Raw genomic sequence first — 26,158 nt, 5'->3', positions numbered from 1 at the left:
TTATCATTAAGTTTCCTAAAAAATTGCTCTCTAATTTATGTTATGTATTGCAAAATCATGGTACTAGTTTTGAAATGTTGTGTAGGCATCAAATGGAGGTCTCATCAAGGAAAATCAAGCCGGATCAAGGACGGTCTTCGCCAGGACGGTCTTCGCCAGGACGATCAAGCCAAGACAAGGGCGACCTCTTCCAATCCAGCGTTCCAAGGCGAGGTACATCATCCTGCACATCAAGGACAAAAGGAGTTAGAACAAGAGTTAATTAAAGATAGCCTCTCAACGACATCAAATTGAATATCTAGCAAGCTTCAAGTGTCAGATGAGGTGGCATCCCAGTCATCACTCCTCCAGTCAGTGAAGTCCACCTCAGCATGTCCAGATTCAATGTACTTAACTCATGGAAGGTGGCACAAACTTCGATGTACCTACCCGGGCTATCCATTGGTCGATTTTTCTAGAAGGGACATGTGTCCAAGCAATACAATTTTATCATTGGTCAAGCATTAAATGTTATGTAATGGTTGTAACAAACCCTAATTAGGGTTTTCATTGTAAAATCTTGGCCATTGATCTTGAATTGATCTAAGCCATCAAATTGTATTGTGGGCACTATATAAGCCCAAACATTTCATTTGTAAAAAAAAAGATTAGAGAGAGTTGTAAATAGTTGGAAGAGTTAGAATATAGTTGATAGAATAGCAATTAGAGTAGAATAGGAGGACAAGGCAAGAAATTGTTGCCATTGATTGTAAACAAACTCCATTTTCATTGAAGTAATGGTGAAATATGTCGTTTTCTTGCAATTTGCATGGTTTCTTGTTGAAGTCTTCAATCTTAGATGGTAGATAATTAGATGAATGGAGGAAATGTGATTGATTGATGGTGGAATTCGTACATCCATACTACTAGCAGTTTGTTGATTGCAGACTTGCCTTGCGTAGTCAACTGGAATCATTCAGCTTAAGCTCAATTTCAATTTGTCGCCTCTTCATTGATATGCATCAACTTGGATGGTATCTATGCCTGCGGTGATGATTTGAACATCATAAAGCTCCCTTAGAAGATCGCACTAGTCTTGTGTAGATGTTCCATTGATGTCAAAACAAGATCTAGTTAGAGTTTTGTCAAAGATCAATCATTGCTCCTACATTCTTGGTATTAGGATTAGATCCTCTCTTCGCCCTTATCCTTTTTCCATTTTTTCCAAATCTAAGTTAGTAAGAGCCTGTGTCCAGCAAAGCAGATCGGAAGTTCAATGTGAGTCCCCTTGTGATTCCAGCAAATCACATCATACCACTGGAGCTTGTCCACACGTAGAGACCCTACATCAAAGAACCTTGGAGTCTACCTAACTGATCCTTTATGCGAATCTTCAGCAGTTAGAGACTATTTTCTCAAGAGAGGATAAGATGCCTTTAGGTATTTTATTCTGTGTATGATTGTGTACAAAATACACGTCAACAAGATCCTACAGCGAAGAACCTTGAAGTCACCCTGATTGGTCCTTTTTGCGATATCTTCAGCATTCAGAGGCTTTACTCAAGAGAGGATAAGGTACCCTTGGGTATTTTATTCTGTGTTTGATAGTGTACAAAATACACGTCAACACAACTACATGCCAAAATGATTGTCAAATTCACTTTTTATTTCAACTCTAACCCTAATTTCGAATTAGGGTTTCATCTCCCCTTTTATTAATAAAATAACTTTATTTTATTTATACCTCCTTATGAAAAACGAACCACAAGGGGCCTCCATCATTATTTTAATTTGGCCCCCTCATTATTATAATAATATTTGCTAAAACGCCTAGGTAAGAGGGCCAATGAATTTTTATAACTTATTTCCCCATAAAGTGATTATAATATCAATTTTATTATTATTTTATTAAATCCAAACTTAGGAAATATTATATTTTAATATTTATTTTAATATTTCCTTATTTATTAATAAAATGAGATCTAGGGCTCAGATTGGAATTCCGTCTAAAGTGCTATGATCACTACTGACGACTGAACCTCTGCAGGCTGACTAGCAATTCCTCCTAAAAAATAGGTACTCGCCCTAAAAAATAGGAACCTTGCTCAAAGTGCTAGAAACTGTCCGAGAGGCTCCTGCTCAGCTCCGTGGTCCCTCGGGTGGTCATCCAGTCAACTGCCAGTTCTCCCTAAAATGTAGGAGACCTCCCTAAAAAGTAGGAACTGTCGTCTAAAGGTCCAAAACAACTCACAGAGCCCCTGCAAAGCTCCATGACCCTCAAAATGAGTCCCCTAACCATACCGTTGACCTACGGGAACTCGAATGATAGGTCAACCCCTGCTCAACTGGTAGTCACTTAGGAAGGGGACATTACACCTAATAAGGAGGTCAACCTGTAGAGTCTTCCAAAAATTAGACATTCTCACATTAATTTGCATTTTATGTACATTGTAGCTGATACGTTAATTGTTTTATCTCATACTCAGTGATTGTTAAATGATGCCTAAATGAGAAGTGAAAGCTCTGTGGATGACATGATACGGATAACAATAGGCCTAGAGTGAAATGATAATTCGATGTTGTATATTAACAAGGAGACAAAGGCTCCTTAATTAAGAAATTACAAGCAAAGTTTCTATAACAGAAACGAAAGACCGAAAAGTAACATCCTAAATAAGAACAAACTACGAAAAGGAAATATCCTAGACTAACCAAATGACCATTATAGGAACATTACATAGTTACTTTAATAAAGAGGTCATGTCTCAAAGCAGATACAATACAGATCTTTATCAAGGTACAAGGAATTATGAATAACATTGACTGTCTAAATAATACACTACCTCCACCTGTACACAATTAATAGACTAAAATAGCTTTGTGGAATCTGAGGCAAAAAAGAATTCAGAAGCACTTTAACAAAATCCATAAGCTGTGGTTTGTTTAGAGTGGATCTGTCAATATCGTCTAAACAAAAGACTCCCAAGATTTGTAAGACATGAGAGGGGATTTCTAGAGGTGCATGAATGTTGGCTCTGCTTTGAGGTTTGAGCATTTTAAAATGTTTATATAAATTATATGTTCATATAATACATGGATGATGCTATATGTTATGTTTCCATTGCTCTAGCAAAGAAGACATTTCCTCTAGAGTAATCTAATGCTTCTATTTTTCTTCTTGTTGGTTTCTCCATATACATATTTGACCTCGAAGGATTGCATCCTTGCTTGGACTAAATTAGTATATTATTTTGTGCACACATGGTACTTGTTCCAAAAAGGTCACAAGAAACCTAGAGAAAAGTTAAGTCTAGTTCAAGATTAGAGTAAAATTGTTGGTTTAATCTGTACCCTCATTTGGGATTCTGTAAGACATGAAGTAAAATTATCATATGTTCCTGGTGAGAAAATAATGAATGACATGCTACAAGTTCTCGAATGTAGTGACCTTTGATCTTTCTAATTAACTGTTCATATTAATGGGCTATCAAAAAATATCAAAGATGTTTTAGAGAACCTTTATAAGCAGGAGATTATTAATTTAACAATCAACATGTTGGATGCTCTTGAAAAGTAGATGCCAAAAATAAGTATTAATCTACTCACAATAATGCTAATCACCTGCCAAATGTAAAGGCAGCTTGCAATTATTAATATGGCTTAACAGAAATCCAGGTTTAAACTTTCTTACATTGATTTTTTCTATCAAGCGATAAAGTAAATATTTCAGCTTCATTTAGCCTTCATTTATGCTCTCAAGGAGACTGGAACAAGATATTAAAATGTAGTGACATCTGACCTTTCTACTAGAAACTGTTCAAATTGATGATATCTGAAAAAATAAACAGAGAGCAATGTAATGACACGCTACAAATCAAAGAATATCGTATAACCTCAGGCCTTCAAAATAAATTGTTCATAGTAGTGGTATCTTATGAAAATCAAAGAAACATATTATAAATACCTTAAGGAATATTAGTATGCAGTGAAAGATTACTAATATAAAAAGCTTAATATGTTGCTGGATACCACAGAAAAGCAGCTCATCAAAAAAACAAGTTTAAATCTATCCATAGTATTGCTACTCACCTGCCTAAGGTTTAGGGACTAGGCAATTGTTAATATGGCTGTTAATGGATACCCAGGTTTGCACTTTGTAATAGTTGTGATTTTGATCAAACAACCAAAGCAAACAATTCAGCATATGTCACCTCTCATTTATTTTCTTAAAAAAGGCTAGGAAAAAATAAAGGACACAACTGAAGCACATATTTCTTCCAATGCTGACAACAATCTAATGCCAGTTTCAAAAGATGCTAAATTTGCTCAAAATTGTTATTCCAATAATGAAAAGTATGTAAAAGCACAATAGATTATGCTGAGAAATTATCTATTATTATGACAACATCAACATGTACTGCAGAACATACAAAACAAATTTCCCATCTTTTTTCTTTCATTCCTTGCCCTTTGCTGTCCAAAGTTAAGGGTGAAAAAAGAGTAAGAGATATACCGATGCCACCATGTTATTCCCTTTCTCAATAAACGCTTCATCAGTTGGCCTTTTCCCTGTTAAGAGCTCAAGCAAGACAACGCCGTAGCTGTAGACGTCTCCCTTTTCTGTGGCTCTCCCTGTGTCCACATACTCTACAAAGATAATTGACACGATAAGCCATGACAATAATAAATGCACATGTAAATAGTACCTGATTAGAGAACTAAAGAATAGAATAAAACTACTAAAATTTGGATAGAATTAATTAAGAAGAGCTTAGAATTATCATGCACCAGGAGCTAGATAGCCAAAAGTCCCTGCAACAAGAGTAGATACATGTGATTGTTGAGGATTTATCAATGTTGCTAAACCGAAATCAGCAATCCTGGCATCCATGTCCTCGTCCAACAAAATATTGCTAGACTTAATGTCCCTATGAATGATGCGTGGAATGCAATCATGATGAAGATATGCTATCCCACGAGCAGCACCAAGTGCTATTTTGTGCCGTGTGGACCAATCTAAAGATACTTTGTTTGGAGAGCCTTCTGCAACAAAATAGGTATACTGGTGAAAACTCAAAATGCTTTAGAATCTACAGATAAGAAAAAAAACACATGAAACACTATACAAGCCACCATCTCATCTTTATTAATTATGAATCATCATAAACAAATAGTGAGTTTGGTGAGGGCTGAGGTTAGGGCTTACTGTGAAGAATTGTGTCCAAACTCCCATTCTTCATAAGGTCATAAACTAAAATGTTAACATGAGACGTACTGTAATATCCACGGAGTGTCACTACATTCCTGTGCTTTATATCACCCATTGCATCAAGCTCTCTTTCAAAGCCCCGCTCTTGATCAATGCTACCTCTACTAAGCCTTTTTATGGCAAAGGCTGTACGTTCATCAATGACCACTTTGTAGACTGTAGCAAAGCCACCTGTACCGATGATATCCTTACTGGTCAAATTCAGTATCTTCTTCAGCAAGGTTTCAGATGTAAAGGAGTCCTTTCCTGATGTCTTGAACAGAACCATTTTACCACCTGTTTTTCCAACTAGTTAGAATTCTCAAATAACTTTATGCTTTGTCGATTTACTCCAGCTATACTCGTGATTTAGTTTTGATGTTCTTGAATAGTTAACTGCCTGCGCAATTATTTAATATTCTATTTCTGGCCATTTTATATTGTTTAACTTGGTCAGATGTCAATGCATGAAACTAAATATTGAGTGCCTGGAAATTAAATATAGGCAATGACAAAACACACAGGAGAGACAGCATAGCAAAGATGTTAGCATTAATCAACAAGAAACATCCTTGCAGTGAGCATCTTGAATAGACAAGTAACATCCACAGAAAACACAAGGAAAACACTCATTATGGAATAAATGAGAAAATTGAAAAGGTCTTGAAGGTGGACAGAAGCTGTGAGACAAAACCAGAAAAAGCAATAGAAAATGTAAGCTATATGCAAAGATAACTATGGCAATCTGGAAGAGTAAAGGATACAACTCCGATACAATTGGAAGAGTAAACAGACCAGAAAGTTGTAAAATCCTGTAACAAATTTGATACAGTTGGATACAAATTAGAAGAGGAAGGCAAAGTTGTACAAACATAGGGACAATAATATCCAACAGGGTTGAGCAAGGGCAATTCTAAAATAATTTGAAAGTATGGCACAAAACAAAATCCCAAATACAACAACATAAATTCAGAAGTACTTGTAACAGATGGAACAGATCTATAAATTATAAAACCAGCAGGTACTATTTATATTGATGTGCTTACAGTTAGGTATTTCTGGATAAATATACTCATGATGGTAATACATACGTCAGACATAAGAACCATGCCATTGAAGGGTTCCAAAAATATATCATAAAAGAGGAACAAGAAAGTTAAGAAATTAAAGGAAAAAAAATTAAAATATATAGATTCTTGAGACCTTTTAGGTAAGGCTGTATATTTTCCCACTAGAATGGACTAACTAACTTTGCAACTTGGTGTACAGAAGATCAATGGAAATGCAGGAAGATGATAGCAACCCCTTTGTTTGAAATGATCTGGTATGATGCAGGGCCAGCAAACAAAATAAGAGATCAGAGTGTCATGGTAAAATTTATTGCTAATTCTCGCAGACTATGGATATGCTAAAACGCTTTCTATATTGTTGTTCATGATAGTCTAAAGCGCTGGGAGGTATCCGATAGAATATCTCCAAAAAGAGACTATGGCAGATGAAGCTGATGAGAAGTCTGAAGATTCTTTTACGGAAAAGACTTCCATAAAGGATATCTGTTGAATAGTTGAATACCTCCAGTAGCATGAAAGACATCTTAATGAAATTTAAATATAAGAAACCCTATATAGCAATGGATTTGCTACATAAACAAAATATTTTATCCTATCTGAAATTATTGACAGGAAAAGGCACAAATAAACTAGCAGTTTTCCCATTAAATAAGCAAACTGTCAAGTATACATGGTTAACCTATAACACTAGGGATGAGAGACTGACTTGTCAAAAAAATGGATGAACAAACCTAAATGAAGATCCCTCAAAAGTGATTTGTTAAATGTTTTAGATGGGAGGCTTGCTTATAGACCAAGTACATGAATAAAACTTTCAAAATCAGATGTATCAATTATGAAAAGTTAACAGCCATATTTCAGTTGTAGGAAGTTATTCAGGTTACTTCCATCGTTTAACTAATAAGCCCAATCTAGTTTTTCTTTTCTCTTCATTACTACCAAAGTAATAACTTAATCAACTAAAAGTTTTTATATTTTTCACCAATTGAATTGCATCTCCACAAACATGAATGTTATAAAGGAAAAAAGTATATGACACTTTGCAAGGATTTGGTGCCTAAAAGAAATCCAACAATTATTTTAAAGCTGCTTCACAAGATTGCAATAATGCCTATGAACTCCATAAGCATGTACATATGTCACTGCAAAATCATCAATTTCATTAAGAGAAACACCACCAAACATTCTCTAACAAATTAATGTCTATCTTACTTGGAATGGTAACATACCTGCCATACCATCTTCACAAACACGATGGTTTCGATACCATCTCCAATAAAGCAGAAAAGCAATGATAATTTTTGAAGTGACAAAAGCCAGGACACATATGGTGATATATAACCACAAATGACTTTTATTCATGTTTTCTGTGTGAAAATCCAAACCACAAGCTTCCAATATGATCAGGTGATTGAATCATCAAACCATAGTCCGACGGAAAGAAACATTGGAAGATTGCATAATTTTGAACACCTGATATTGAACATGGGCATGCCACTATACTTTAGTGGAATGAAAAGAATACTTGCATTCAGAGAGCTTCAAGGTTTAGCATCCTGGCACAAGTTGAAACCAAGTATATTTCCATAAGAACACTGGCATTATCTTTCAGCAGATCCTACAAAAATTAACAATAATTACAAACACAGGATTAACTCTGCATCTAGGTAAACATATAAATTGTTGTGCAACAAGAAGAAAGCAAGAATTGACTGATATACGTCTCACAAATCTCAGAAATGCACTACATGACTGTGCAAAAGGCTAGCCATTCTGTGCATATAATCAAATTCAGACTACAACTTACTACAGAATACATCATTTAATCTCAGAATAGCATAAATTCCAAAGGAAGTTCATTTATGGGGTGATGTCCCTTCTCAAAGAGGTGGAAATGGATGTCTGTTCAGTCCATCAGGTTGATCAGCTCCTTTTAGTTATATCTCTAATTGCCTTCACAAACACTTATGAAAATACCTTTATACTTATAAACATATTTGCAAAACTTGCTGGGTACTCGTGAGCAAAAATTGCTAAGCGAGTTACCCAATAACTGGCCGACGAGTTTTTGAAAATCTCATGACAAATTTTCCTTGTGAAACTCGCAAGTCAATGCAAAAAAATTGCAATTTTTGTGTTAATAACTCGTCCAAATCCATATAAAAACCTTTTTCTTGCATGCAATTAAAGAAATAATATTTTCACTTCATTCAAACAAGCAATTGGTGACTTAAGGCACATGGCAACACGGCAACTAGTGATGAAGGTTTGTGTGGTTTTAAAGGCCTTAATTTGCGCTTGGGGGTAGGGGCTCCATCCCTCAACCCTGCCCTGTATTGCAACAAGGAGCATGCCAGGGGCATTTCACTCAAAACCTGCAAGGGGCACCACCCCTCCTGCCCCTTGCCCCATTGGGGGAGGGACGCTGCCCCCCTAACCTTGCTAGGGATAGTGCCCCTCATGATGTTGCCCCCAAACCCCCATGAGGGGCACTATCCCTCAACACTATCAAGGCTTTCCCTCCCAAAGCCCCATTAGTTATTGAAATCTCTTGTCAAATAAGAACTTAATTACAATGATGTGGTGACAATAAATTAGGATATAACTCTTGAGTGTACCAACTTAGACATTATTATCGAACAACTAGCCAAAAATCTCTTTAGATGAGGCAACTTCTACATATGACATGGCTAGTGGAAGTGGCATTGTAACTCATTTAGAGGTTGAACTTGTTGCTTGGTCTATGACATGCATTAAATTCTAATTGTGATTTATATATGATGGAGATAAGTAACATGCTCTACAAATTTAGTAATATGATGTTTGATAAAATTTCCGAGTTACTGTTGAGTTTTTCCTCAAATTTTTGCCAAGCATGTTTTTTAAAATTTTGGGCCTGCCAAGTTATTCCCAAGTCCAAGTTTTTCAACTATGCTTATAAGCATACAAATTTGCGAAACTTAAGAAAATATATCTAGATAACAATTTAGCTAAAAGATGACTCTTCTTGAAGAAATGAAAATGGATGTTTGTTTCGTCCATCACATAAAGTCATAAATCAGCTCCTTTACATCTCTACTTGCTATCATGAATGCTTTTGAAACTAAATTTATACTTTAAGTATTAGAATATGTGCAAATCTAGATACCAAATTTACCTAGAAGAAAACCCAACAAGGGTAAAGAATCCACATCAATGAATTTATTTATTAATCAAATGGACAGAAATTCTTTAAAGAGATATTGCTGAAACTTGGAGATCAAACCCTGTGTTCTTCTCTCTTCTGCCTGCACAAACTTGAAAAATTGATAACTGAAAGGGTGCTTTGCCAATCCATCTTGATCATGTCAATGCATTTCATGTGTCCCCCAGCCTTCCAGTCCTTTGCACATCCTTAATAGATGTTGAGTTTAAGTTTTGCCATCTGAGTATGTCATCCAGTTAATCTGTTCAGAAGACAAACAATCATCCATGACAGTTCACCTAGAAAACTTTTGGCATCCATCATCTACATCCACTTGCTCATCATGTATTAGTTGGCTGTTTTGTGTCCAATTTTAAGTGACCCATTTCAAACCAATCATGCCTACCATGTGCTTCCATATATATTTGTTGGGTCTGTAGTTTTTGAGATCACCATACATGTAATTCAATATTGAGCATGTTGGAGATTTACATTACAAATGTGATTAATGAAGACTTTACTTTTCATCTGATTTTGTGCCATGTTCATTTCTATGTGGTTATTCATATCTTCTGCAAAATTATGTGTATGACAGTATGTATGTGTGCACACATGAAGAATTTGATGTTCTGGACTCGTATTCCAATCTACATTATGTAGCTATAACTATAGAATGATTGTCGTTCGGTACCCATATTACCCATGTGATGATAGAAGTCATTTCCAAAAGACTAGTTAATAGATTGCAAGCATGGCTCAAAGCCTATTAAAAAGAGTTAATGGCAATGATGCTTCCATTGACAATGAGAGTACCTGCCAGGCTGTTTCATACTATGTTATAGGAAAATGAGGGCATCGCAAGCCAACAAACAAAAATAAAGGATCTCAATAGCAATGGTTAGCAATGATAGTAACACGACTCTAGCTTCTGAATTGGCATTGGAAGTAATATTTAAATTTAAAATAGGAAAAGAACAGTAATATATAAGAAAGCAAGTTATAAGAGAAAAAGGAATTCACTCGTGGAAATAATATCAATAAATAGTAACACACATATGGAAAAGTGATAATGAGAAAGCAGTAAGATAGAGGAAGAGTTAAACTCGGAAACATAAAGAATGCACTAGGATTCTGTTGGTGAATGCCCAAAAATGCAAAACTTTCCCATGTCTTGTGCCCTCTTCGTTACCTTAGCCTTATTTTGCCCATCATTGACATTTGATCAAAGAATTCTGTAAATGGGTCCCCTTTGTCATTCTATGCTTGATGTTGTTCTTTTCTTCCCTTCATGTCCTTGTCATGTGCCTAAATATCAAAATGTCAAAAAAATATGTTGATAAAATTATAAGCGTCGAAGCCTTTGAGTCGATTTTTTGTTTTGGGTAGGGTTTCAGGATTTCCCTTCCCTTGATACATTTCCCTCAAGTTCCCCATTCCTCAAAACCCCACATTGTCTCGTTCCCTAAAGTTTCAGGTTTCCTCTTATTGGCATGCCTTCCCTTCAATCATCGATTCCCCACACCTACTTGCTTCTTCCTCTGTGTTTCTTGTGGGTTTTTAGGGATCTCCTTGTCTACATTTCCTCCAATTCCCTATGCCTTTGATCCTGACTCCTGCTTGACATCTATATTTTTGGGTTCGGGCCTTTGGGGATTTAGTTAACTTTGTATTGTGTTAGCAGCAGGCCTCAACCCCAACATCCCTTGTATGTCCCACATCCAATTCCCAAGTCCCAATCTGCACCATACCACAAGGTTGTGGACTTTTCCATACCATCTTACTTGAAGATGTAATGTCCCCTAAGGGGACCCTCTTATATTCTGTTCTAGAATCACAATTTTAGTACATAGAGAGAACAATAGAAGGACATTTATGTCAAATAAAGCTTGGTCTGGAACCTACACTGTCATTATGTTATATTACATTATCAATGATATTGTCAGCATTATATTATATTAAGAGCCTTATACTATATCATATATTAACAGCATTATACTATATCATATTACATTTATATTATATTATTGTTATTAATAACAGCATCCTATCACATTTATCTTATTGCATTATTAACAGTACCATATTATATTTATCTTATTATTGTTAGTTGGGTTGTTAATACTTATACTAAATTAGTAATGCACTGCCCTATATACTTATCACTGTCCCAATGACCATACTGTGCTGTTTCTAACAGTCAGTTTGACTCCTGTCTTTTTCCTGCTGTATTCCCTTGCTCTACCTGTGAGTCCCTATCCCATATCCCCCCGTGCCTTCTTATAATGATTTGCTGGGCCTTAAATTGGTGCGTTGCTGGTGAGGGGCTTCAATGGGAAGGACATGACTCCTTCCATTTCAAACGATGCCTTTGTCTACTTTGCTATCGTATACCGATAGCCTTATTAATTAATACCTTGCCTTATCAAATAGTAATAATGATCAATCAATTAACATTAGATAAATATATTACTTAATCAATTAATATTATGGAAGATAAATCAATTAATATTATATTGCTTAATTAATTCAGTTAATATTATATTGCTTAACTGATTCAAATCATATTATATTACTGATAGAAATAAATGGATGGTTAATCAGTACTAAATAAGTGTATTTTAATTGTATTTTAATTTAATTTTTATTTGTATTCTTTTATATTTAAATTTTATAATTATGAAATTATATTTCAAAGTGGGGACATTACAGAAGAAGTCATATCATGGAAGCTCACACCCACATACCTGACAAGCTTTCAATCCTCACTTCTCAACATCATGATATCGAATATCACAAAGTCTTGTTCCCCACTCTCCTTTGGAATGTTATTTGCTAACGCTTGGACCTTTTCATATCTCTTTCTACCTCTCCCATATGGCACAAGGTATTCCAAATCCTTTAATCTTTCCATCTAGTTGAACTTTGCAAGTCTCTTTGCCTCCAAGGCAAACTAGTAATGATTGGTTCCAATCCCTAACTTCCCTCAATGTAAGTTCTAAAGGGAGCCTTCAAATTTTCTTTTAATTGGCTCAACAACATCTAGTATCCCATTCTCCCAAACTTCACTTCCCACTCCCATGTTTCCCTTAGACCTTTGAATTTTTAATGCCATCATACCTATTGAAAATCATTTGAATGGCATCTCGATCCCCACCATCCTATTGTTCCTTTCTCCCAGGTCGGTGGAAATTTGTTGTCCCTTACACCTTGCATCCATAACCCTCGCCATTTCACCACCAAGTTCCACCTACTTCCCTACACTTTCCAAGATTCCATTAATGCCCAAAATTGACTACAATGGAGTTGTACAACTACTCAAATCCCACAAAAATGCCATTGATCTCCTCAAAGGCATGCAGATCTGATTGCAATGCCATCTACAATGAAAATGAACATAGGCCTCCTAGACATGATAAATGAAACCCAGCTACCACAAGTCTACAAACAAGTAGTAAGGCACTTCTTTGAGTGTGAGAAGAATGTTTTGCTGCCTTATGATGCCAAACAACAAATCCAATGAAGATTTTGCTGCAAAGTGGTGTGACTGTACATTTGATGCTTTGACAAGCATGCAATCCCCCAACAATACAAGTAGAATGCATTGTAACCGAATGCTATAAATACAAGCAAGAAAGATGTAACAAGGACGGTTCATTCTACTCCATTCTTGACTGCAAGTGTATCAAATTGTTCTAGGCCTTCAATATTTGCTAGTCTACTCTCTGTATGCAAATCTGGTTCCAAGTGTGAGTTGCAAGTGTGATATTTTCCTCTGTACAAGTTATGACTTGTCTAGTGCCAATAAGTGAATTCCTTAGAATCCCTAAACATAGAAAAAGGGTTTTATTCTATATCACCATTGCAAGTGAATTTGATCAACCTATTGATACTCCTAGTGACATTTTTGTTGAAACAAATGCCCAAGATACCCTTGAGATCTATCTACAAACTCCTTTAGTTGATAATAAGTTGAATGTTGACCCTTTTTGTATGTTCTTGCTAACAACCGAATGACTATTGTACAATTTCATGTTAGACTTTGGAGTCTCAAGTAATGTTATGCCCCTTTAAATCATGAATGAGCTAGGCCTACAAATGTCCCAATCCTATGGTAAATGCTTTGTTACAAACTATAAGGAAGTGAATGTAATTGGAATTGTCAATGGTATGGAGATCATACTTGTTGCATACCCTACTAAATCATTCATTATGGTATCATCGTTATTGACTGCCTTGCAAAATGGGGTATGCTCCAATCTAGAAACTGGTCAACGTATATTGGTGGTAGCATGCAGATGGGCATGTTGCATGTTGTCATCCCTTTGCATGGAGAACTAATCAAGTTGCATAGAAAAAAGAAGATGCTGCATGCTATTGTAGACCATGATAGGGCCGCCAATGAAATTTTCTTCTTGGAAGATAGTCTTAACCACTTCATTGGATATTGTGATGTGCAGGACCACATTGCATTATTGATCTTACTACCTAACCTGACCTTGTTAGTAATAATCTATGTCACAAGGTTCGAGTTTGAATTCGTGTTCGACAACAATAAAATTTGGATGAAGTTCAGCTAGGTCAAAAAATTCAAACAAAAAATTGTCATTAAATTCGCCTTATATAAATTTAAATTTTTTTAATAAATAATAAATCCATTAAAATAATATTATCTTTTGAATACAAATAATAACTATATCAAATTTAACATACCAAATAATACATATATTATAGTTTAATATATTTAATAAAAAAAATAAAATAACAAATCTACATTATTTAAAACATAAAATAAAGAGATTAGATTTTATTTAAAAAACTAATATTTAAAATAAAAACAAGTCTTAAAATTAAAAGAGAAGCCAACCCTTCTCCAAACGTAAATCATAAAAAGTTGTGCTATTTCTATAATCGGCGATCATAAAAAGTTGTGCTATTTCTATAATCGGCGATCATAAAAAGTTGTGCTATTTCTATAATCAGCGATCATAAAACGTTTTGCTATTTCTAATCGGCGACCCTATTTCTGTATTCTAATTTTTTTTCTGAAGCTTTCGGCCAGTTGGAGTATAAGGTTTTGCTCCCGTTTTTTGACATTGAAAAACACTGAATGAAACTTTATCCCGTTCAGCGGTGGATATGCTTATTCACGCTGTTTGATATTGGAAAGCATTAAAAAATCTTTCGCAAGTGAACACAGTCATGTTGCTCAACATGAAAAACCCTAAAAAAACGTTTTTATAAATATATTTTATTAAACAAAAACTATGCCCTTAACTTGAACGAACACATAGCGAATTTTAACGAATTTTTACTCGCATTTTGGAGTTCACCAAATTTCGAACTCCATGGCTGAAATTCGGCGAACCCTGTGACATAGGTAATAATGATGATTTGTTGACCATGTTTGATGGCACACACAACAAATGTGGAGCAAGTGCATGCATTATTCTGGTTTTTCCAAATGGTGAAACATTCAAATTTTCCTTCAAGTTGACTTTACAATGCACACACAACATTGCAAAGTATGAAGCCCTCATGTTAGGACTGAAAATTGCTCACAACTATGGAGTCAATTTTTTGAGGACTTGCACAGATTCAAAATGAGTTGTCTCATAGGTGATAGGCATATATACTGTGAAGGACAAATTATTGAAGATATACTGCAATGTAGTTTGGGACACCATTGAACTATAAAGCAATATTGTGATAGACATTTTATTCATTGAGGCAATATCTCTCATTGCACCTATAGTATAGAAGTCCTCACTAGGTCTAGCATACCTACTAACATCTATAATTGGCAAGTGTTTGACAATCAGCAAATCTATAGATTTTTTAGCTGCCATGATAAATTTGGCAATCAGTTAATAGGCTGGCATCCCGTGATTAAAGTTGAAGATGGTAAAGTAACATTGTTCAAGAATGAAATAATTCAGTTGAAGACCGACACCATCCATTGAACCTTTGTAGCATTAGAAAAAACGATCAATGATGTTAATTGTGACAAGAGAGAGTGTAAATTGGTCAATCAAAATAATATAAAAGGTGTGAACCTTGATTTTGATGTGAAAAAGCAAATGTTGATTGTGTTGTTAAGAAAACTTAGAAAATGCTTTGCTTGGTCCTATGATGAGCTGAAAGCATGCTGAGAAGACTTATTTCAGCACACCATTCCTATGTAGCCTATAAAGACTCAATCCTATCATGTCAAATTTTGCTTGAATCCCTTCTCTTTTGTGTGTCTAACCTTATTTGGTCCACTACTTATAAGCAATCTAAGAAATTTTTATGTAGGTCATCATTTTGTGATTTTTTCCTTGGTGTAGTTCTCTGCCATCCCCTTGTGTTTGAAATTGTCAAAATCTATAAAATTAGTATGAGGACTCTAAGCTTGAATTCCTAAGTGTTTTCAATGTTTGTCAAAGTAGCAGGCTTTTGGAGTTTCCCTTGATGTCATGCCTTTACCCTCAACCTCAAGCTCCTAGTCCATTGCCTTTAATAGTTTCTATGTCTTTTGGATCAGATTGTTAAATTTCCCCTTCCTATAGCACCATTTATTTGTCAAACAACTCAAATCCGATTGCCTACCCTCGAAAACTTTTCTAAGTTTAGTTTTCAAACTTTTAGACTTCCCTCTCCCTTAATTCCTCTTTCTAGAAGTCTAACCTTCCTTTATACTTATCAACTCATCGGACTTCCATACATCCACTTAATTTAAGAGATGAATTACTTAATATCCCCAAACTCTAATACTTGACAATCTACACTATATTTTGTCATTAGAATTACACCTTCAAACTTCCTCATTTTCCCCTACCTCTATATCATGGGTTCCCTGCCACCTCTAACTCTTGACACTAAGCAAATATATAAGGTATGAGTTTCTCCAAACCCCAACAAAGCAAAAGGTTGCTGAAATCTCCAATGTGAAATAAAGCAGAAAAAACTAAGAATTGGTGTCAAACCTCTTGAACCTTCGACACGGTTCCACGGAAACCAAAAGCTTAGACCTAAAGACAATGTGTGAATGGTTGTCACAGGTTCTAGAACTTGCCAAATCACCAATAAAATGAAACAAAGAGGGACAAAGGAGAAAGTGGCTAAGTTTTAAATGTTGCATGGTTCATGAGTTTGTGAACCATGTCAAAGTGCAACATAGTTCAAAAGTTCCTCATTCTACCGACAAGGCCACATGGTTTGCAAAATGCAAAAAGGTTCGACACAATAGGTAAAGGGAAAATGTAATGAGTTCTAAATTGCCAAAAAAGGTCACCAATGAACAATAGCTTGTCAATACCACAATAAACCCTACCTACCCTCCTACAATGCCCTAAATGCTATTAGTGGCCAAAAAGCCCCTACAACCACCAAATTTGATTTTGCGGGTGCCCAAAAAGTATATTTTAATCAAAAAGGCACGGATTAAAACAGTTGACTGAATGAAAAAGGGGCCTGCCCTAATTAATGCCATGGAAACTATTGCAAAGCCCGATACACTCAAGCTATTCCAAGTCTCATCCACAGCAAATTTCTTTGGGCTTTTCCACATCGTTACATGCCAAATCCGGAAGCATAATGAATGGAAGGATATGTTGTAGGCGAATTTCACACATTTTGGGACACAAATGTGAGAGGATCAGCAACTACAATCATAGAATGATAGGTTTTCAAATACCATCACAATGTTGTCATCCCAAGACTTCTTTGAGTGAGAAAAACAACAGATCTATATAAACCAATCAACTATTCATCCAAAAGATTGGTTGTAGTTGTCAATCCTCTCACATTCAACATTACAACTTTAGATGAGATTTATATAAACTAATCAACGATAAAATACAAATTCTTTGATGCCTGATTGAGAGCGTTAGATTGCCTACGTATATCTTACTTGGTGAAGGTTTGCACCCTTAGGATATCGAAGGGACATACCTCTTCCAAACCACTTCTCTTCATAACACAAAAGATCTTAACTTAATCTCATATTTTCCTTGGTTAATGATTATGTTGATTACAATTTGTTCCTTTAACCACACCTTCCCTTGTATGTTGATTGTTGGCAATGAGATAGTCAATTCACATCACTCCTTTTATAATTATTCCTTAGTATTGGTTTTGACTACAAAATCCATTAATAATCAATAGTTTAATCGATTATTTTCTTTAATCATATCGATAGAGGAAGGTTAAGTACGTTGCTTGGTCTTCTCATTTGCCAATACTCCCACTATGGAATTCCCGACTCCACAGGTTCCACGATCACTCTTATGCTTTATTTAATCATCAATTAGATATGTTTATTTATTATTGCTGATATGATAAGGGATGTTAATGATTCAACCATCGTCCATTCCCTTAAATCGATATTATACTAGTCGTTGTCTTAACTCAATATACAAGTCAATATTATTTGCTAAGCATTAGACATAGCTTGACCACAGAAATAATAGATTCATCTTTGCTCAATATTATTGATCTGAGTTTAACCCCTTTGATAGTAATTGCTTATCGACTAATCCTTGTCATTAATTTTCTTTTACCATAATCAACTTTATTCCTTGATTGTTGCTACCCATTATCTTCTCTCCATGTTCTTACCTTAGTCGACCATCATCTATAATAAGTCTTTCTCCCTGTACGACATGATCATTTTGATTCATTATTGCAATTGTGTCTCTACAGAGACTTCACAAAATTGATATGCTTGGTTGCCATGATGAGAAAAGGATGGTCTCCCCTTCTTGGAGATGCTTGCTCACAAGCATATCTAAAATTACCAATTCCCGGATCCAAATAAGTATACAGAATGATCCAACCTTTATTCCTTGCTTCTTGTGTGTGCCAATTGTTTACCCTCTCGGGTGAATAACTTAAAGCACACAGATAAAACACGTAATGCAGAATAATAATGCCATAGATATCAGATGCAATATAAGAGATGTTAGTCCATTCATAATCGTTGTTGTCCACAAGTTACATTCGGAAGTATATAAAGATGCCGAGGGGGTGCGAGCGCCAACCGTCGCACCGCAACTGCCACCCCTCGGTTGCCAACTGACCAACACAATTACAACTTAATTAACTAGTTTTATTTCCGTGTACAGTATTGCCGCCAACATCATCCCCCCAAATGAAAAGAAGTCATCTTCAGACGACTTAACACAAAATAGAGATGACATTAAACAAAACTGCGGATGCCAGTAGAGCCCGGAACTTATACACCTGTTGCGTCCTCGCTTAAAAACCCTTTTCTGCTACCATCCTATGCTCAAGTGCGGATTTCACCATTAGTGCTTCCTTTGACATCACAATCCTCCTGTGCCTAAACCAAACTTGTCTGCAAAACATGCTTTTCAGTCTCAGCCTCCACCGACTGCTACTCAAATGATATTGTCTCCCTAGCCAATTTGTCATCGATAGCCGTTGGCGTTGCCCTCTCGACATCCAACTCCTGGATACACTGAGCTACGTCTCACGCTAGTACTGCCTCCAACCTGGTGGTCAACTCCTCCCGAGCCCTCTCTGCATCCACCAAGGCAACCTCACGTCCAGTCGAGACCTACTCCAAGTTCCTCAAAGCATACCATTCCTACCTGGAGGTGGCCACAACCCGCTGGCACAAAGGCTAGAAGACACCTCAAATCCTCCATCACACTCCCCAAAGGCTAAAAACTGAACTGAATAACTCCCCAATGTCATACAACTGCGCGGACCTGCAATGCCTTCCCTCAAACTCTGTTTGTTCGCAACCTCCAAATCTGTCTCCCTCTACAGCTTATGGCTTCCCCGCCAATGCTTAGTTGCAGGCTTCTTTCTCACAGTACGGATAACCACAACACTTCTCGTGGTATTCTGTAGCTCAAAAATAAACTGGGGTCTGGGGGTAGTGCCCCCAACAGGGTCGAGGGGCAGCGCCCCAGCGGGGTCAAGGGGCAACGCCCCTCGCGGGGTCCAGGGGCAGCGCCCCAGGTGCGCTGCCTCTTGCAGTACAGGGCAGGGTCGAGGGGCAGCACCCCCGCCGCCAACACCAATTTACAACCTTCAAAACCATACAAAAGTCCATGGCGCGCATCATTTCTGTGATATTTTATGATGTCAAAACCCTTCTTCTACACTCCAATATTTTCAGTGTCTAGGCTCCAGATGTCATCAAATAATTTTTCAATCTGGTCGTCGTCGCTTTTTTTTTTTTTTTAGTTTCCTCTATCCCCGATGGCACCCCAGCCATACAACCTCCTCGTACGGTCAACAACAGCACTGACACCTCCAATCATACGGCCACCTTCCCGTGCGGTCAACACCCCTCCACCGTACGACTGTGTCTGCGTTTATGTCTCTGGTGGCGGTGATGTCCACCGCACGGTAGTGTCCACCGTCGGTGTTGCCACCGCACGGTGGTTCCACCGCCGGTGGTCCACCGTTGGTGTTGCCACCGCACGATGGTCCCACCGTGGCTTCCTTTTTTCTTTTTTCTTTTTTTTTCCCGATCGTACGGTCACTGTCGTATGGACCCGTACGACCGTACGTTTTTTTAGTTTTTTCCCAACCATACGGTCAACTGTCGTGCCGACCCGTACGGCCGTACGTTTTTTTGTTTTTTGTTTTGTTTTTTTAATTTCCCAATTTAGTTGTCTAGAGAGTCATCGGCTCGGATCCCCTGTCTCTGGGATCGCCCTTCATCCTTCTCGGTTTTCCTCGCCCAAGAGTCTCCCACGTTGGTCCCGTGCCTCTCAAGTCACCTGCCCGACCTCTCAAGTCCCCTTCCATCCTCTCGGGTCCCCCTCTGGCCTCTCAGGTGTCCTTCCGGCCTCTCGGGTCCCCTGCGCGCTTCGCGTGGTAGGGTTTCAATTTGGACCCGTTGGTGGCAAGTCTATTTTCAGTGGCCATCCCAAGACATGGAACCACAAATTCTACAGGGACCACGGTCTCCTTCCCGTACATAAGAAGAAGAATAATAAAGATTTTGAAGGCTGCGGCCTTCCACACAGGGTTCCAATCGTTGCCAATAATCTTGGGATTATCTACGTCATCAAGGTTTGGGGCGTCTCCCTTCCAATACTCTCTGTATTCCGGCAGGTACACCTCCTCTGTTGCTTCCTCTGGTTCCTCTACTTCAAGCCTGTAGCTCTGGAACATTTCGTAATCCTCCATTTGCCAATGGAAGAGCTTGTTCAATGACCCTGTCTCATCCTCGGAGCACTCTCCTAGTTTGAGAATCCCTTCGTCGTTGGGCTCCCTGTAGCCCCGTCCTTCGTCCCTCGGGTCGCCTTTTCCTTCATCCTCCGATTCCGAAGATGATGCCAGTTCCTAGTCAACAACCTAGGTCCTCAGATCAATGGTGTACTTCCGCCCCCCTTTCTCCATAGAAAGGGTGTTCTTTTTCCAGTCATGGTTCACCTTTGCTGTAACCAGCCACCCTCTGCCTAAGATGGCGTCGTACCCCTTCTTCTTGAGTGGGATTACCACAAAATCTAGTATGAAAGGTTGCGTCCCGATGGTGACCGGCTGGGCCATCAGGGTGTCGAGTGGCTTGATGCCGTGTTGGTCTGCACCTACCAAGTTGAACGTGGGTGGCCATAGTTTTGGCTTCCCCAACTTCTTCCACGTATCCTCTGGCAGTACATTCACCCCCGAACCTCCGTCCACGATGGTGTCTTTGAGGATAGCCCCGAGAATTCCCATCTCTACTATAGCAAGATGCCAACCACTATTTAAGGCCAACAACATTGGATCAGCCGAGGGGCTGACCGAAACTTCCGCCCGTGTGGCACGCAAAGGTGCCTGCGCAGTGGTTTGTATGGAACAAAAAATGGTGGTTCTTAACTGTGGCATTGTTTCTAGAAGGTCCTTTACCCTTATAGGTACTTCCATCTGCAGTACTTGCCCAATGATGTTATTTTCCGCTTCCGTACGAGATGATGTACTCGCCACCTCGTTGTCCCGTCATTCGGTCGTCATCTCACGTTCAATATTGGCCTTTGCCTCCCGTAATCTCTCCTTCTCCGTACAAGGGTCGGGATAAGTGGCTTTTTTCGTCTGGGCGCGAGTTATTGCGAGTACTTCTTTCTCACCAGTCTTCTCAGCCTTCTCAATGTTGAGGAGATTAACCCCTGCCTGTGGGCAATTTGCATCCTCATGGTCGCCTGGCCCACACGATCGGCAGAGGTGCTGAGGGGTGGCTTCCTTCGTGCAATCACGGGCGAAGTGCCCCCACTGATTACAGGCCCTACATTGGATAATTGGCCGGCCCTTGGCGTCATACTGGATACGGCTTCTGTTATTGTTATTGTTGCTATTCCTTCCGCCGCCGCGTCTGTTGTCCCGGTAACCTCCAGATTATGCCGTTGTGTTGGTTTGCGAAGTTCCGACGGCCGACTGCTCTTGCGTGAAGAGAACTTGTTGGCTCCTGGTTTTCATATTGTAGGGACGTTCCTTTGTCAAATGTCCCGCAATCTGACAAATGTCGCAGAAAGCCTTCTTGGGGCAGGACCCCTTGGTGTGTTCGTCACTCCTACAGTCGGTACACCACACGTCGTTTTCTTCAATCTTACTTGTACTCCCCTTCATGGCTTTGAATTCTTTCAGCATTCGTTCCATGTCCTTTTGGAGAGCATGCACCTTTTTACTCGATTCGCCATTGCTGCTGCTTTCCCCGTCAGTCTTCATCATCGTCAGATGAATATTTATTACTTTTCTTCTTCTTTCACGTTTTGTATTCGCTCTCTAGGTCCATCGCCCTATTATAGGCATCGTCATATGACGTCGAGGGTACAATTTTCATCTTTTTTCGTAGGGAGGATTTCAATCCTTCAACGAACCATCGTTTCTTCAATCCCTCTGCTGGTTGGCTTTCCATTTTCCCCAGCAATTCCTTCAGCCTCCTGCTATATGCTCGTACTGTCTCCTTGGTACCTTGTTTGGTACTGTATATCTCCGTTACAATTTCATTGTCATCACGGAGTAACCGAAACTCCTCCGTGAACTCCTTCTGTAGGTTGGCCCACATGGCCACTTTTTGCTTGTCCACATCGGAGTAGCAATCTATGGCAACTCCACGTAACGTGGCTGGGAACTGTGTTACCCATTCGTTTTGGTCAATAACACCGTTCGCTGACCATATGGTTTCGCACGTTCGACAATGGCAGACGGGATCTTCCTTCCCCTCGCCGTTGAACTTCGGCAACTTCTGTTTACTGGCCATCCCACCACTCGGTCTCGCTCCTCTGGTGCCTTGTGTGCTTGTACCTGGTCCGCCTCCGCCTCCTGCACCTGACCCTCCACTCGTGGGTCCTCCGAAGAAGGTTGTTGACCCCAAACCGAACAAATTGCCTCTCGTACGGTACCCCTGTGCTCCCTCGGCACCGTCGGCCATACCGTCACCTTCGATCGTCTCCCTCCGATTGTCCTCCGAAATGGACAAATTCTTTAGTAGGTCTCTAGTAGCGTCGATCAAGTTTAGATTTCGCCTTGTTTGTTCCACCAACTCTTCGCGACTTCTTACCCTATGGTGGTGGTATTCAGGTGAACTGTAGAGGTCGCCTTCGACACCCTCCGTGACTCCTAGGTTCCCTTCGGGAAACCCTACAACAGTGTAGAGAGTGTACTTCTCTCCGTCTATCTCTGCCTCTGCAACCTCCGTGACACCTCCTGGGTTCCCTTCGAGCAACCCCTCAGCCGGTCGTCCCTCGGCAAGCTGCCTTAGCCTACGCCTTCGTTCTACTTGCTGCTCCAAAATCAAGGCCCTCTGCACGACCTCCCACTTGTCCGTTTCTTTTTTTTTTTTTTTTTCTATCTTTATTCAATAGATTGGGCATTAATTGCCGTACATTTCAATAATTCGCAATACATTTCCTCAGATACAACTCGTCTCAATGACACTTTTATTTGAATATAGAAGATTCAAGGTTCAATTCCTTCTTGGTCTGGCGCCATCCCGCACCTCCAACGCTGTCCACACGGCACTTGGTGGGATTTCCACCTCCGTCGCCTCTCGTCGAACGTAGGTCTGGATGGCTACCTGGAGCAAAATTGAAAATTCTCTCATTGTCGTGTCTTCTCCTGTGTAAAGTTCTGTTCACGCGTCGTCGGCCTCTGGGTTTATTTCACCAACGGGTAGGCCCATCGCGTTCGTGCGCCATCCGCGTCTTCCGTTCCCGAGTACGTCTAGGCAACGGCGCCAAATGTTTACCCTCTCGGGTGAATAACTTAAAGCACACAGATAAAACACGTAATGCAAAATAATAATGCCATAGATATCAAATGCAATATAAGAGATTTTATTCCATTCATAATCGTTGTTGTCCACAAGTTAAATTCGGAAGTATATAAAGACGCCAAGGGGGTGCGAGCGCCAACCGTCGCACCGCAACTGCCACCCCTCGGTTGCCAACTAACCAACACAATTACAACTTAATTAACTAGTTTTATTTCCGTGTACAATATTGCCGCCAACACCAATGAACCTTTCAAACTTCATCAAAATCATCCTTATTTGTGTATCATCATGTTGTCTCGGTGCTACTCTGATTTTCATAATTGGAAAGGTACTTGTAGGATTTTTCAATGCTTGTTTCTTCCTTTGGTCATCCGTGGATGTCGACTTTATCAGACAATAGTGGTAGGAAATAAATATCTTGTGTAAGATATCTACTAAAAGTGTTTTCCAAGAAATGAATCTTCTTTGTTAACCTGATCCAAACTACAATCTTTTGAAATCTGATGAGAGATTGATTGGAAATGCTAAAATTTGCCTTACTACTCCAAATTAAAATTAATCTCCGTAACAATTCACCATGTTGATGCAGCTCTACTCTAATTTCAGTAATTGGATTCACTTGCCCAGCTTGGAGTAACCTTTCTGAACATTCTTGTGAGTGTTTATTGTCTATCTTCCACCAAAAATGAATGTCATGTCGGGTCTTCTTCTCGACTAATGTATTTATCTGATTCAACCATAGAATCAACCTCTAAACACCTTCCCTCAAGAATTCAAGAGAAAAATCACCGTTGTTCCTACTTCTTGTATTCATGAATGACTTAGAAATTTGGCTGACGATACTGGCCCTTGTGATGGAGGTAGAGACCATTAGCTTCAATGGACTTAAGGATGTCATGATGTTCAATGTATTTTCCCTTGTTGTCCCCTTGTTTAGGATGGGATAAATGTGGGGAGTGTAGCCTCTCCTTGCTATCAAACTCAGTCCTTCACATCTTGATCTTTTCTCTAAATGAGGAACCCTAATCTAAACTTCATCATTTGTCGAGCTTGCCATATTGTTCCTAATGGGTCTCAATCCTTTCTTGATTAAAGATGCATCAGGATCCCAAAATTTGTTTTCATCTTCGCCTTTGTGTGATCTCAAAATAGCTTCTTCATTTACTTCGAATAGTGGGTTGTCATAAACTTTGTTCACTTCAATTTCAAACAAGGGATTACGGATGAGTTGAAATTTATCCTTGTTCTTAAATCCAAGCTTTACTTCTTCCAACCTTTCAAGTAATCTTCATCTCCTTTGTTATGATTTGTGGTTCCATGAATTGTAGGTGATTTACTTTTATTTATCATTTGTATTTCATCTTTCCATACCTTTAGTGTCAACTTCTCTTGTTTATCAACTTCAAGATGATGAAGTGGGATACATGAAGTGACCTTTGGTTTACTTGTATTAACTATGGATGAAGGAGAGTTGTGGTTGATATCCTTGAACAATTTCACATAACCTGAATTATGATCCCTTGCTTCAACCTTAATTATGTCATTTTTTGTTCATGATCCTTGTAATGATGTGAGGTCACCCTTATCATCCTTATGGGTCTATGTACATAACTCATTTGTGATATATGATGAGTTAATAACCTCTCTTTCCATTCCTTGCACTTGTGGCTTCTTGAAATATCCTTTTGGTGCTTGATGAATTGTATTAATCTTTTCGAAGTCCTTATACTTCACTTCTTCCTCCTTTGATGTGACAACCTTCAAAGTTTCTAATGACATTGGTTGTGAGCTTCATGATGCTGATTTATAATCAGATTTTTCAATTTGTCTCCTTACGTTAATGTGATAACCTTTACTTTCCTTAGGTGTGTATTTTACCCTTAGCTTTGTGTAATCCTCTAGAGACATGTCAAGATGCAATCCACTTTTCACCCAATTTTGTCTAATTTGCTCATGTAGATCTACTAATGTTGGATCACTGCTTTCTTGCCTTTCATCTTTAGATGGGAATGTTGGTCTTGAACTAGGTGTAGCCACTTCCTGAGTTGGAGTTTGAATGAACTGATTTCTATTACCTCCCTTTTTTCCAGTTCTTGTATACCAGTGTTAACTTTATCTAATTTTTCTTGAGTGCTGTTGTATTGTGTCATGGTTTGTATCAATCTTCAAATGAGCTTCATTTTCTGCTCATCTGGAATGTTCTTCTCACAGGCTGGCATGATTCTAAGTTCTGATACCACTAGTAATGTCCCATTTTAAGAACAATGCAATATAACCACAAAATGTAATGTTTTGATACCACTTGTAATGTCCCTTATTGAACAATATATGAATTATAGGGCAATTAATGTCTGACTCTTACAATAAACTTATGTATTTGGAAATAAGAATTCAATGATGTAATAAATGATAATGATCAAGCCACTAGCTGTCTCTGATTTATAAAATTAAGATTATGCTTG

General features: G+C 38.4%; 1 protein-coding gene across 4 annotated transcripts in view; it reads right to left on the bottom strand.

The window, feature by feature from the left end:
* Positions 1–26,158, bottom strand: part of LOC131073516 (receptor-like serine/threonine-protein kinase At1g78530) — an 89,252-nt gene that overhangs the window by 13,758 nt on the left and 49,336 nt on the right. For 2 of the 4 annotated variants that reach the window (XR_009112893.2, XM_058009957.2), the window contains exons 2-5: positions 7,527–7,915; positions 5,186–5,524; positions 4,768–5,022; positions 4,493–4,626 (exon numbers count right to left, since the gene is read on the bottom strand). Coding sequence is in view for 3 of the 4 variants with exons in the window: in XM_058009957.2 (XP_057865940.2) it covers positions 4,493–4,626; positions 4,768–5,022; positions 5,186–5,524; positions 7,527–7,659 (861 nt within the window). In the remaining variant the exon portion in view is untranslated. The remainder of the gene's footprint in view (positions 1–4,492; positions 4,627–4,767; positions 5,023–5,185; positions 5,525–7,526; positions 7,916–26,158) is intronic. The other 2 variants (XM_058009958.2, XM_058009960.2) reach the window with 2 other exon arrangements.

The sequence above is a fragment of the Cryptomeria japonica genome, chromosome 1 (assembly GCF_030272615.1).
Source record: "Cryptomeria japonica chromosome 1, Sugi_1.0, whole genome shotgun sequence".
NCBI lineage: Eukaryota > Viridiplantae > Streptophyta > Pinopsida > Cupressales > Cupressaceae > Cryptomeria > Cryptomeria japonica.
This window is presented reverse-complemented; position numbering and strand designations above follow the sequence as displayed.